This window comes from Cannabis sativa, chromosome 3, assembly GCF_029168945.1.
Source record: "Cannabis sativa cultivar Pink pepper isolate KNU-18-1 chromosome 3, ASM2916894v1, whole genome shotgun sequence".
NCBI lineage: Eukaryota > Viridiplantae > Streptophyta > Magnoliopsida > Rosales > Cannabaceae > Cannabis > Cannabis sativa.
The window spans coordinates 26,322,878-26,336,287 of NC_083603.1; the positions used below are offsets into that span (position 1 = coordinate 26,322,878).

The 13,410-nt window shown below is 32.7% G+C and overlaps 1 protein-coding gene across 1 annotated transcript; it reads left to right on the plus strand.

Annotated features, from left to right (window-relative positions):
* The first annotated feature begins 394 nt into the window (after positions 1–394).
* Positions 395–1,208, plus strand: LOC115710700 (uncharacterized). The gene is made up of 2 exons (XM_030639050.1): positions 395–587; positions 694–1,208. The coding sequence occupies exons 1-2, from the start codon at positions 395–397 to the stop codon at positions 1,206–1,208; spliced, it is 708 nt and encodes a 235-aa protein (XP_030494910.1).
* Positions 1,209–13,410: the final 12,202 nt, after the last annotated feature.

Consider the following 13,410-nt stretch of genomic DNA (forward strand, 5'->3'; position numbering starts at 1 on the left):
AGATATCATTTGTGAGCTGTTAGATATTTATGAGGCTAATGAGAATGGGTCGTATTTGGGCCTTCCATATTCAGTGGGAAAGAATAAAAATGCTATCCTTGGTTTTCTTAAAGAAAAAATAAAAAAGAAAATTAAAGGATGGGAGGGAAGGATATTGTCTCATGCGGGGAAGGAGGTGTTGCTGAAATCTTCTGTGCAATCAATTCCTAGCTATGCAATGAGTGTTTTCCTATTACCTTTGGATACTTACAGGGAGTTGGAGTGTCTCCTGGCTAAGTTCTGGTGGCAAACAGACTCTGTTCGTAGAACGGGTGTTAGTTGGATGAGTTGGGATCGATTGAGTCATCACAAACATGTTGGGGGTTTGGGTTTTTGAAGTCTGTGGGACTTGAATATGGCCTTGTTGGGGAAACAATGCTGGAGGTTGTTGGTTAATGATACGTCCTTGGTGAGTAAATTTTTTAAAGCTAAATACTATGCCAACGGAACTCTTCTTTCAACTGAATTGGATGACAATCCGAGCTTCATATGGAGGAGTATTTTTGAAGCAAAAGGTTTGATACAGGCTGGGGCAACCCCTACGATAGGTACGAGTGAACATACTTTTAATTTATGTGACCCTTGGCTTCCACACAACATGAATGACTATGTTATTTTTTCACATCCTGCACTTGTTAATCAGACTGTAAGCAGCCTTTTTCAAAATGAATTCACGAGAGTGGGATGAAGAGATAATTAAGGATCTCTTTGATGATAGAGATCAAGAGCTGATTTTTTCTTTACAATTGAGTTCTACTGCCATATCCGACTATTGGAGTTGGAGGTTCGAACGAAAGGGGCATTACTCGGTTAAGAGTGCCTACCAGTTCTTACAAGAAGAAAAAGGAGCTTGGCCTATTACTGGAGCTACTGGCGTTTGGAAGGAGTTATGGAGTTTAAAAGTTCACCTCAAAGTCAGCAACTTCTTATGGAGGGCGGCTTCAGGCTCGTTACCAACTTGTGTCCAATTGAAAAAAAGACATGTTCTAGTTAACCCAACATGCCCCTTGTGTCTCACTACAGCTGAAACTATTTTTTATGTGTTAGTTGGGCGTGTTCATGCTCGTGCCTGCTGGAACAGGACAATTTTGGATGTCGGCGGTAATATGGATGATGATTTCATCAATTTGCTATTTGAGCTACAATGCCGAGGAAGAGAAGTCGAGTAGGAGGAGGCGGCTATGGTTATCTGGGCCATTTGGCATGCTTGAAAAGACTTTGTTTGGCAGTAAAAAAGTTGGACTGCTGCAAATGTGGTTACATCAGCAAGAATGCTACTTGATCAGCTCAAAGACGCTCAAAAAAGAAAGGGCATTTCTTTGCCTTCATTGTTCAACAAAGGCGGTTTGGTTGAGCATTGGAGTGCACCTTCTTTAGGAAAGATCAAGGTTAATGTTGATGGCGCCTTATTTGAGCAAGAAGGCAGGTTTGGGTGGGGTTGTGTGGCTTGCGATTGCCATGGCAATGTCATGGAGGCTTTCAATCAGGGTCATTTGGGGAGGGTTCAACCTGAAGTTGCTGAGATGGTTGGCATGAAAGAAGCTTTAAGTTAGATTGATCGGCACACTTGGGGACAAGTCATTTTGGAGTCAGACAACTTGGTATGCATACAAGTTATTCAAAGTAAAATCTCTATGTCATCTTCTTTTGGTTTTTGAGTGCATGATGTTCGTGCGTTGCTTTTATCTTTAGACAAAGTTGATTTGTGTTTTGTCAAACGATCTGCAAACAAGTTGGCTCACTGCTTAGCCAGAGATTCTTGTTTCTCTCCAGGTCGTGTGCTTCAGATGGAGGATTGTTCCTCTAAAGCACGTTCTATTGTTATTAACGATTTGTTTAATTTATAAAGATACTGATTTTATTAAAAAAAAAATAAATTAATTAATATCAAACTATATATAACTATTTTGAATTAATTAATTAATTAATATAGTATACTTTTCATTAATAATCATTTAAATTTTTTAATATATTTTACCTTAATTAATTGACATAATAATATTATATTAAAATATTTATTCAATATATCTATAATTATAAATTTATATTTTGAATTCTAATTTAAACACATTTTGATATTTTGGTTGATATACATAGATTTGAATAATTATAAGTACTATTTTGAAAAAATTAAGATACGATTTTTGTTGCTATATATACATATACTAGCAAAAAGCTACGTGCGAGGCACGTATACTAAATTTTATGCTAGTTTTTTATATGTTATTTGAAAGTGATACAATTAAAAATTAAAGAAAAAATATTATTAGTTATTAGGTGAGATTATTATTATGTGTATCTATATATTATAGTTTATAATGTTGTCAATTAAAAGTGAATATTGAATGCAATATATTAATGTGAGTTATATCCAATTAAACTACATTATACCTCCTCCAATGTCTTTTGGAAAAACTCGTATGCGCTAACGAAATAAGGCTTTGCCTCATCGAGATTAGGCGTCATGAAGACATAAGAGGTATTAGCATTTCCTAGTGACCACAGAGCCTCATGCTTCAAAGGTTCAATGAGCAAAGCCTCCTCAAACTTCGAAATTGCATCTATAATATGATTGAGATTTTCACATAGTACCTGCTTGAATACCATTACCACCTATCAAATGGTAGTATAGTACTTTTGAATATATAACATAAACAACAAGAGGGCTGTACCATAAACAACAGAGCTATATTTTTTAATTCGCTTCACATTTAGATGTACCTAAGGCAAATCTATTTAAACTTTTTTGGTAGAAAGACTCTAAACATGTCATATATTGAAATAAAAAAACGATTATACTTCAAGTAATGATTCATCTCTATATATACACAATTTAGCTCTAAGACCCTTTTCCTCATTTTTCTTCTTATGACAATATGTACAAACCCACAAAAAAAAAAATCGGTACGAGATTCTTTATAGAAGCAACATCAGTAAGAGATTCAATTTAAAACATTGTGAGAAATGAATTACCTCAGAAAATTGACACGAACAAAACCAAGCATGCTCGTGATGTCAAGTAACACAGAGAAATCAAACTTTTTATTGTGTGGGAGAGAAAGCGAGGTTAGAGCTATGTGTTGGAATTTATTTTACCAGGATCTTAGATCTACTCACAAGTATGTTGTTTAACACCTTAAATATGAACTTTCTAAAACGATAAATAAACACATATAAAGTTAAGTAACCTTACATTGATGCAGCAGAATTAATGTCTCCTTCCACTTAGATCTCTAACCCTTGTATCCTTTCTGTCGCAGAGTATTATCAAGATCTGAGCCTGAATGTCCTTCTCTTTGTGTATGGTCCTTCACAGTCTTCCAATCTATGATTGATTTACCACTTGCTGTGTGTGGGCACTTACACTATCACTAAGGTTCGAAATTTATGAAGAAGAAAAGAGAGAGAGTGATTTCGGCCAAAGAAGAGAAAGGGAAGGCTCAGTTTTTCTGAAGAGAAAATTTTCTGACAGAAAAGTAATGAAAGTGTAATTTTGACTGAGCCATCACTTTCTATTTATAGGCAACTACTAGGTTTAGGTTAGGAATTATTTGGCATTAAAATAATGAAAATATCAATTTGAAAATCCACTTTAAGTGGCCGGCCATGGTGTGTGTAATGGGCCCCACTTGGTTTTGCAGTTTTCACAAATTTTATTTCTACTTTCTCAAAAACGCCAATTTTCCAATTCTAACCATTTAAATGCCAAAACTAATTATTTAATAACTAAAATAGATTATTAAATAATATTGTCATTTAATTTAATTATTAATTAGACATATAAAGTCTATTAATAAATAAATAAACCTAGAATCTCTTTTCTTTACAATTTCGCCCTTGCTTAATGAAAATTCATAAATTAGACATAGTCTAACTTTAGAATTATAATTGATTAATCACAAATCAATTATTGAGTCTTACAAGCAGTATGTTCTCAACTAGTATGTTCTCATTAATTGCAATTGGTTTGAAAAGAAAATAAATAAACTTTATTAATAATAAAAAAAATGTATTGCAACAATATGAGAAAAACAGGGATTAAAATCCCTAACTAAAATTCGAAATCCAAATTGTCTTTAAACTAAAACAATTAATTCAAAAAATAGATAAAAGAGCTTCATCTTCATCTTGGACGATCTTCACCCTTTGTCCAGCTTTCCGATCCAACTCATCTGAATTCAAGTAGCTTGGCCTATAAGTAGAAGAAACAAATAAACAAAGTTAGTCCAGAATCATAAATCCAATTGGATAATAATTCACTAAAACTCTTAAAGTTTATAAAAAGAAATACCTTGTTTCTTTGCAAAAAGTTTAGGACATTGGGGTTTCCAATGACCTTTCATATTGCAGTATTGTTTTTCATACCATTCCACTTCTACTTCGATTTGGGTTTAGAAGCAGAGGCAACATTTGCTTCAGGTTTGACCGTCCCATTACCATTCCCAGAATTTTGAGGCTTATTCCCTTTCTTCTTGGGTCCTCCAATCAAATTTTCATAAGTCACAAGGTCATTTACTAACTCATGAAAGTCTATGTCCTTCTTATTCATGACATAATTTCATGTATAGGGCAGAAATGCTGGAGTCAGACTATTCAAGATAAGGCTTACTTGAGTAGTATGATCCATTTCAGCGCCATGATCCTGGGCTTCTTGGAAATAACTTGCCATGAGGAGAACATGATCACGCACGTTTTTATGGGGTTCCATCCGTGCATTGATATATTTCTTAGTCGCGTCAAAGCGAGACTGGAGAGATGCCTTACCGAATAGCTCAGTTAACTTTGTCATTACTTCATCAGCCTTTTCGGTTTTAGAAAACCGAGTTTTAAGGGTGTCAACCATGTTAGAAAGCATAAAGTATAGAGCTTTGTCATTTGCTTTCTGCCAACGCTCATACATTTCTTTCACAGCTTTGGATGCATTATTCCCCGGCACTTCAGGAAACGGCTCAGTTAACACAAACAAGGCACTTTCTCCTATGAGAGCAATATTAATGTTCTCATTCCATTTAGGAAAGTTAGATCCATTTAGCTTATTGTCAGTCAACAGTGATAACATGGAATTCATCATGGTTATACAGGATACTACAAAATAATAAATAGAAATCAATAATGGTTTAACACAAAATCAATTCAGAAATTATAAGCACATAGCATGTAGGAATGATAAGAGAAAATACAAAAAAATTCAATCCTAATAATTTCCAAGGTTTTTCAACAAACTGATATCAGTGTCCCGTTTAGGCGAGAGTCAAAGCTACCATCTATTGAATAGAGTTGTCAGCTCATCTAAAATGTTAAACATTCTAGCAACCTTTTATTCGATTAAGATTGGAATCCAGCGTTGTCCCGTTTAGGCGAGAGTCAAGGCTATTCTATCTTATGAGCTTCTACCATTGTTTCATAATTTGCAAGTCAAATATGGTCGCCACCATTAGGGTGATCCATACCATATAAAACACTTACAAACTACTTATCTTTCGAGATTAAACGGTGCGAAATTGCTAATGAACGTTCCTCCATAAGGGAGGATTACTCACTAAAACAAACGCGATGTAAAACCAACATGGAGATCGAATATCTTAATAATAATAAAGCTCATTCATTAAAATGTATTTTCTTTATTATTCTAATAAAATATATTCATTAAATATCGAATGTAGAATTAAAATTCTAAATAAGAATTTAATTTAATATTTATAAAATTATACTTAGATGGTGATTGAAATAAAATGAATTATTTCCATCTTAGTAGTAATTTTTGAAATATAAATATTAAGAAAAATCAATTTAAGTTGTATTAATTTAAATTAATTAGCAACTTAAAATAATTTTTCATAAGAATATATTTATTGTATTTTGAAAAATAAAGTATAAAATTATACTATTTTTCGAAAATACTTAAACAATAAATACTTAGAAAAAATACTTCAAGCAAAAATATCACCTATCTAGATTTTCCTTTGACTAATTAATTCAATTTCTAATAATATACTTTAATTCATTTATTTTAAAGTAATCAGTAAATGAAAAAATTATTGATTTAAGTTGGTCCAAGAATTAATTAAAATAAATAATACATTTACAACTTAATCTATTTTTCAAGATAAATTCAAAATCATCTTGCATAAATAAAATGTAATTTCGAAATTGATTAATAAAATAAAGAAAAAATATATTCGAAAATTATTTAAATTTAAGTTGAAAAATTAAATTTCACCTAAAAATAATTTTCTATTTAATTAAGTATCATGAAAAATAAATATTTAAGTATCATGATGAAAATCAATTTAGATATTTAATTTTTCAATTTAATTAAATGTATTACATTCAGGAAATAAATAATTAAGTGTAGAGAAAGCTTAATTATTCATTTCTAGTTTAATACTAAGAAAAAATATACTTAAAATAAATTGTACCAAAATTAATTATTTAAATAATTAATTTCACAATGTATAATATTTTCGTATTGAATATTAAAAATAATAAGTAGTCTAGAAATAACTATCTAGAAAATATCTTATTTGACCAAGTATCTTTTCAACAAAAATTTGAAAAATATCTAATTTAAGTTGTAAAAAAAAAATCTAGAACTTAAATATTTTCAAATTTAAATTTAGTTAAATATCAAAAATTAAGTTATAACCACTTAATTTGAAAAATATTCTATTTTAAGTTTAAAACTAACTTAAAAAATATCTTAAGAATTTTTAATAACCAATGCCTAGAATTCCTCAACTTAATTTTAAATTTAAATAAAATATTCAAATTTAAGTTAGATATGAAAAATTAGTTAAAATAACTAATTTATAACTTAAATAGGAATATTTAATTAAATAAGTTTCAGAAAGAATCTAGTTAGTTAAAATTCTTTATTTAATTAAATACAAGAAAAATACAAATAGTTTGACTAGAAATAATATCTAAAACTAAAAGTGTTTTTCTTAAAATTAACTTTAAAATATTAAAATGAAAATAAATTTCATATATTTTAAAAGTTAATTATGTTGCTAATTCAATTTTATTAGGTTAAACTAATTTAATTAACCTAGCACAGTTATTCAAATCAGGCAAATGGGCCTTCACAATTGGGGTAGTTCATGTGAGGGGGTGCTAGGTTCAGTATGTCGTACCCACTACTATGGCTCCCAACTCTCACACAAGGCCCAAAAGAGAGGAATTTAACCTTGAAATAAATGACTGTTATTAATTGAATAGGTCCAAAAGCTAAATGGACCTAAATAAAATCTATCATGGTGTGACATTTTATTTAGCAACAACCTATATGCATCTATATAATAAAATAAACATATAGGCTCACACAGGCACACATTTGGATGGATCCTATCATGTTGCTAGGTCATACACAGATGAAAGAAGATTGTAAAATTTACCTGTTACAAATTATTTACTTGACCAAGGGAGCCATGAGTTAAAATCAGATCATTGGATCTGTCAACAAGTTAATCATGGCTATTTGCAATCAAGCAATAATAGGTTTTAAAAACTTACAAACAAGCTAAAACACATACTCCTGCAACAAGGTTAGCTGGATAGTTGGATGTAGGATTTATTTAATTTTAAATAAACAAATTTCGAAAAAATAATTAAATTTTAAAAAAAATTAATTTTTGAAAAATTTAAATAAAATTATATATTTAATTTCGAAATTATTAATAAAAAATATTTAAAATTAAACCTACAATTTTGAAAAATTAGGTTTCAACTAACCTAAATATCATTTCAAAATTTGCTAACTACTTTAAAAAATTTAATGCTATTTTATAAGTAAAATTAAATAAAAAAAAATTAAAAAAAATAAACAAATATCTTTTTCTGATTTTATGATTTAATTTAAATAAATAAAATAACAAAATTTAAAAGTTAGCAAAATATCTTACATCTATTTAAAATATCATGATTATAGTTATCTTATTTTAAATTTAATTAAGGTCAAATTATTTAAAAAATATTTAATTTTAAAAAAATTAATATCTGACATTAAATTTAAAAATATGATAAGATATAATCAAATTTAAAAATAAGATAGATAATTAAGCAAAAAGATAGATATTTACTATTTTCAAATTCAAATTACACTAATATCATGAATTTAAAAAAATATTAATTAATTTAATTATGATATTTAGAATTGAAATAAGAATAGTAAATGTCTAAATGCAAAACTACACTAAAAATCGGAAGTTAAATCCATGAAAAAGCATGAAAAATCGAAGAAAAAAGAAAAAAAAATGCGAGCTATATGTGAGCATACTGTCCGCGCGCGCTCCAGGAGGTGCACTGCCGAGAAACCTCGGCGCAGGGTGAAGATTGCATGATTTCCGCGCGCGGATGGTGTGTGTTCAGACAGGCGCTCGGTCGAGCACTTGTCTGAACGCGTGCTGTCCGAGGGTGACACCCTCGTCTGCGCGCGTATGTAAGTGCATCACCCCTGATTTTTTTCGAATCTTCAAAGAATCATAACTAATTCAAATTAAATCGAAATTGAGTTCTGTAAAAAAGTAAATTTCTTAATTGTTTCCATACTATCCAATAAAAATAATTTCAGAAACAAAATTTCAATTATTTTCACGAAAATTCACAAACATCAATCAATCATCATATAACACTCAATACAACATTAAACCATCCAAATAACAAAAATTCGTTTTAAAGTCCAAATTTCTTGCAAGAAAATCAATTACCATGGCTCTGAGACCAGTTGTGGGAATTTATTTTACCAGGATCTTAGATCTACTCACAAGTATGTTGTTTAACACCCTAAATATGAACTTTCTAAAACGATAAATAAACACATATAAAGTTAAGAAAACCTTACATTGATGCAGCGGAATTAATATCTCCTTCCACTCAGATCTCTAACCCTTGTATCCTTTCTGTCGCAGAGTATCATCAAGATCTGAGCCCGAATGTCCTTCTCTTTGTGTGTGATCCTTCACAGTCTTCCAATCTATGATTAAGTTACCACTTGATGTGTGTGGGCACTTAATCTATCACTAAGGTTTGAAATTTATGAAGAAGAAAAGAGAGAGAGTGATTTCAGCCAAAGAAGAGAAAGGGAAGGCTCAGTTTTTCTGAAGAAAAAATTTTTTGACAGAAAACTAATGAAAGTGTAATTTTGACTGAGCCATCACTTTCTATTTATAGGCAACTACTAGGTTTAGGTTAGGAATTATTTGGCATTAAAATAATGAAAATATCAATTTGAAAATCCACTTTAAGTTGCAGGCCATGGTGTGTGTAATGGGCCCCACTTGGTTTTGCAGTTTTCACAAATTTTATTTCTATTTTCTCAAAAATGCCAATTTTCCAATTCTAACAATTTAAATACCAAAACTAATTATTTAATAACTAAAATAGATTATTAAATATTATTGTCATTTAATTTAATTATTAATTAGACATATAAAGTCTATTAATAAATAAATAAACCTAGAATCTCTTTTCTTTACAATTTCGCCCCTGCTTAGTGAAAATTCATAAATTAGACATAGTCTAACTTTAGAATTATAATTGATTAATCACAAATCAATTATTGAGTCTTACTGTAATGACCGCTCTAGTAATTTGGGTTAGTAAAGGCAATTAGCACTAATTTATATTATTTTATTATTATTTATGAAATTATTTAATTGTGGACCCCAATATTTAGAAATAAATATTAGAGTTATAATTTCTCCATTTCGGAGATTTTATTAAACTCTAGGGGTATTATTTAGCTTATATGTGAAATATGTTAATTTTGTAATTTTTGCTCGGCGACAACAGAAAGTTCGATGGATGGCTAGATTGATCACATGGATAAGTTTAGAACCCTATTTCATAGTGGGGAATATTTTAGAGAAAATAAATTATCGGGATTGAGCGGGGTTATGGGATTTGACCATTTTACACCTAGTTTTAGAAATACCCTAGTTTTAAGTTAAAGGGCATTTTAGTCATTTTATTTGATTAAGAGATAGGTGGCTGCCCTAGGTGAATGACACCTAGCAAGTGAATACTCAGCATGAATTAGTTAATTAAACCCTTTTTCCATTTAAAGAAAAAGAAAAATCAAGAAAAAGAAAGAAAATTAAGGAAAGTCAAATAGAAGCTCTTTTCCTCTCTTTCTCTCTTTCGGCTGAAACAAATCAGAGGGAATCACCCTCAAATCTTGGAGTTCTGCTGAATTGAAGCTAAGGATTTGATCATTCTTGAAGTTGAGGTAAACTTTAAACCATTAGTTTATGTTTTTAAGCTTTTTCTTGAGTTTGAGGTCATGAACTTGTGATGTAATGGCTGTTAGGTTTAGGTTTGCTTAGGAGTTGAATTCTAAATTTATTTTGAGTTGATTTTAAGCCCTGGATATCAATTTTGAGCTATGGTATGGGAATTAAGCAAACTTGAGTTTAGAAACTCAAGTTTAGGTCTTTAATGGCATAATTTGATTTAGTGGTTTTTTTCTGGGAATTGTTGGTTGGAAAATGTTGTGAATACATTGTATAGGTATACTGGAAAGTTTGGTGAAGTTTGGGATTGAATTGAATCAAGGGGGATGATTTTTGGTTCCCAGCAATAGAACCGGAATTCCGGTTCTGGGTGGTCTGTACCAACCGGTCGACCGGTTGGTGACCCAGAACCGGGATGCCGGTTGGGAACCGGTTTGCCTGTTGGGGGAAATTCCAGAACCCTAGTTTTGGCCAATTTTGAGATATTTAGTGTATTGCTATGAGGTTTATCGATAGGGAAACTTTTAGTTTCAAGTTTATGTCCCGGAAAGTGATTTAGCGAGTCACTTATTTGTGTTGCAATTATTGTGATTAGGGCATCCATCTAGCACGAGATTTCCGTTCAGGTTGGCCAGCATACTTGAATTCGGAAAACAGGTAAGAACTGTGTATAATGTGTGATATGAATATTCGAATGTATGTATGTGTTAATATATATACATGCTTATTTGTTGTGATTCATACACTACCAACACTTGTACGGTTGCGGTACAGAGTGCATTGGTAAGGTGTATGATGTTTGGAAGTACATCATGGTGTTACCAGCACTTGTACGGAAAGGTACAAGGTGTCTGTGGTACAACACTCAACGGTACTCAAGGTGCGGTCCATACCCTACCTACACTAGTACGATGGTATACTGAGTGCATGTGGTACATGGTACATGGTCGTATCCTAGTTAGAACGTTCATACTCATCTGTTAAGCTCTGTAAATAGGTGTATGGGCGCCTATTTACAGGTCGGAAATTATATGATGTGTTATATGCATTTCTTACTGAGTCTGTTGACTCACAGTTTCTACTTTCATGTATAGGTAAAGGAAAGGCTATGACTGAACAGGAGTGAACCCGAGCTCAGATGGGATTGTACATGTCAAGCGGCGCGACCTGGAGTGTTCGGTCTCGAGACATCTGGGAGTTGTATTTTGAAAGTCGCTGTGCGACCTAGAACTTGTGTATTTTGAAATGTATAATTTGAAAAGTAAATTTTACAAAGTTTGAAAACGGGATCCCGAAATTTGTAAATATTATATTATATTACAAGGTTTAAAAATTAAAGCAAAAGTTTTAATTTAACACGTTTTTCGAGAAATATCTTTGATTAGCAAAGATTGCACAATAATTGAAAAAGCACTGTAGCGTGCCTTAGCATTAGGGCGTTACAATTTTGGTATCAGAGCCGCCAGGTTTGTCTACCGAAGCTTGCTATGACATGTACAATCTTCATCAGAGAAAGCTCGGTTCACGGTTCAGTAAGCCCGTACTTGTTTAGTATTTTAGATAAATATGAATGTGAGAGCATGTTAGGAAGCATATTAGATTTTAATTAATTATTTTAAAGTGCGTTGCCTTAGAATCCATAAGTGCGGTAGAAAGTTTGTAATGGGGTCGTTGCCTGACCAGACTGACTTACTAATTGGCAGGTTTGTCCTATAGTATGGACACCTGGTGCAATTTGGGGAGTCTGGATAGTGTGGTCAGGGCTAGTAACGGTTGGAGAGAATGAAGTTTGAGTTCTCCCCGCAACCAAGGTGAAAGCCTTTGGATGGCTTCTGATGGGAGTGATGGTCGTTCGTCATAGGCTCCGTGGGAGTTGGAGCAAAGATTCGCAGAAATGGAAGCTATGATTCAACGACACGATGAGGAGATTCAGAGGTTGAAACAACAAAGGTTTCCTGTACTACCTTTACCTCGTATGCCAGGCATTCTGAATTCGGTATTACCAGCAGAGCATAGTATGGCTGATAACCAAGTGGGATCATTGCATGAGAAAATTTGGATAAATGAACCTACAGTCCTTCAGGGAGATTCAGATATGAAGAATGCTCTCTGGACTGGGAGCCCTAAAGAATGTATTTTAGGACCTCAAGAGATTATGCCACGAAATTGGGATACCGCTTGCCATATTTCTAGTTATGGCAGAGGTGGTAGGGGCTCCATGGTTGAGCAGAAGAGTAAACCTACGTTGTCAGTGGTGGGTTTAAAACGGAACAAGCGGTTCCGAGGAAATCAAGGCAAGGGTGTACGCAAGGATTATTCTTACCCTGAGTGCCCGCGATGCAAGAAACATCATCCCGGAGAGTGCAACCGAAAAGCATGCTTCCTGTGCGGCATGGTTGGACACTTTAAGAGAAATTGCCCTCAGGCAAAGAAAGATAAGCAGAAGCTGGAAGTAAAGCCTGTACTTGCTCAGACATTTGTTATCACTCAGGCTGATGTTGCATCCAGTCCTTCTATGGTGAAAGGTTAGCTTCTTATCAGCAACTCCCATTTTAATGTATTATTTAACTTTGGGACTATATACTCGTATGTAGTATCGAGAGTATTTAATCTTTTGGATAGACTTTATGGTTTTCTTGTAAGAGGGTTTGGAACCCTAATGCCTAGCGGGCAATTGGTTGTCTCTAATAGGCGCATTAGATCTATGCCAATTAGGATCGAAGATAGGGAATTGAGTATTGACCTTATAGAATTGAAATTAACGGATTTTGATATTATACTGGGAATGGATTTCCTATCCAAGTATTCGGTCAGTATAGATTGTAGGCGTAAAATGGTGACTTTTCAGCCGGAAGGTGAAGATCCATTTGTTTATGTTGGATCAGTTCAAGGGTCTCGAATCCAGGTTATTTCTGTGTTGAGGGCTAGGGATTTACTATGCAATGGTTGTGTAGGATTTCTAGTGGTGGTATTTGACTCCAGCAGACCTGAAACATTTGGGCCTGAGGTAGTCCGAGTGGTGAAAGATTTTCTTGATGTGTTTCCCGAGGAGTTGCCAGGATTGCCGCCACAGCGAGAGATTGACTTTGTAATTGATCTGGCACCTGGAGTTGAACCTGTTTCTAAAAGCTCCATATAGGAT

Bases quoted from the DNA above. Each gene is read 5' to 3' on its own strand.
- LOC115710700 (XM_030639050.1), top strand. From the start codon at position 395: ATGGCCTTGTTGGGGAAACAATGCTGGAGGTTGTTGGTTAATGATACG. The intron at 588-693 runs GTACGAGTGAAC...GACTGTAAGCAG, and splicing joins TGGGGCAACCCCTACGATAG to CCTTTTTCAAAATGAATTCA.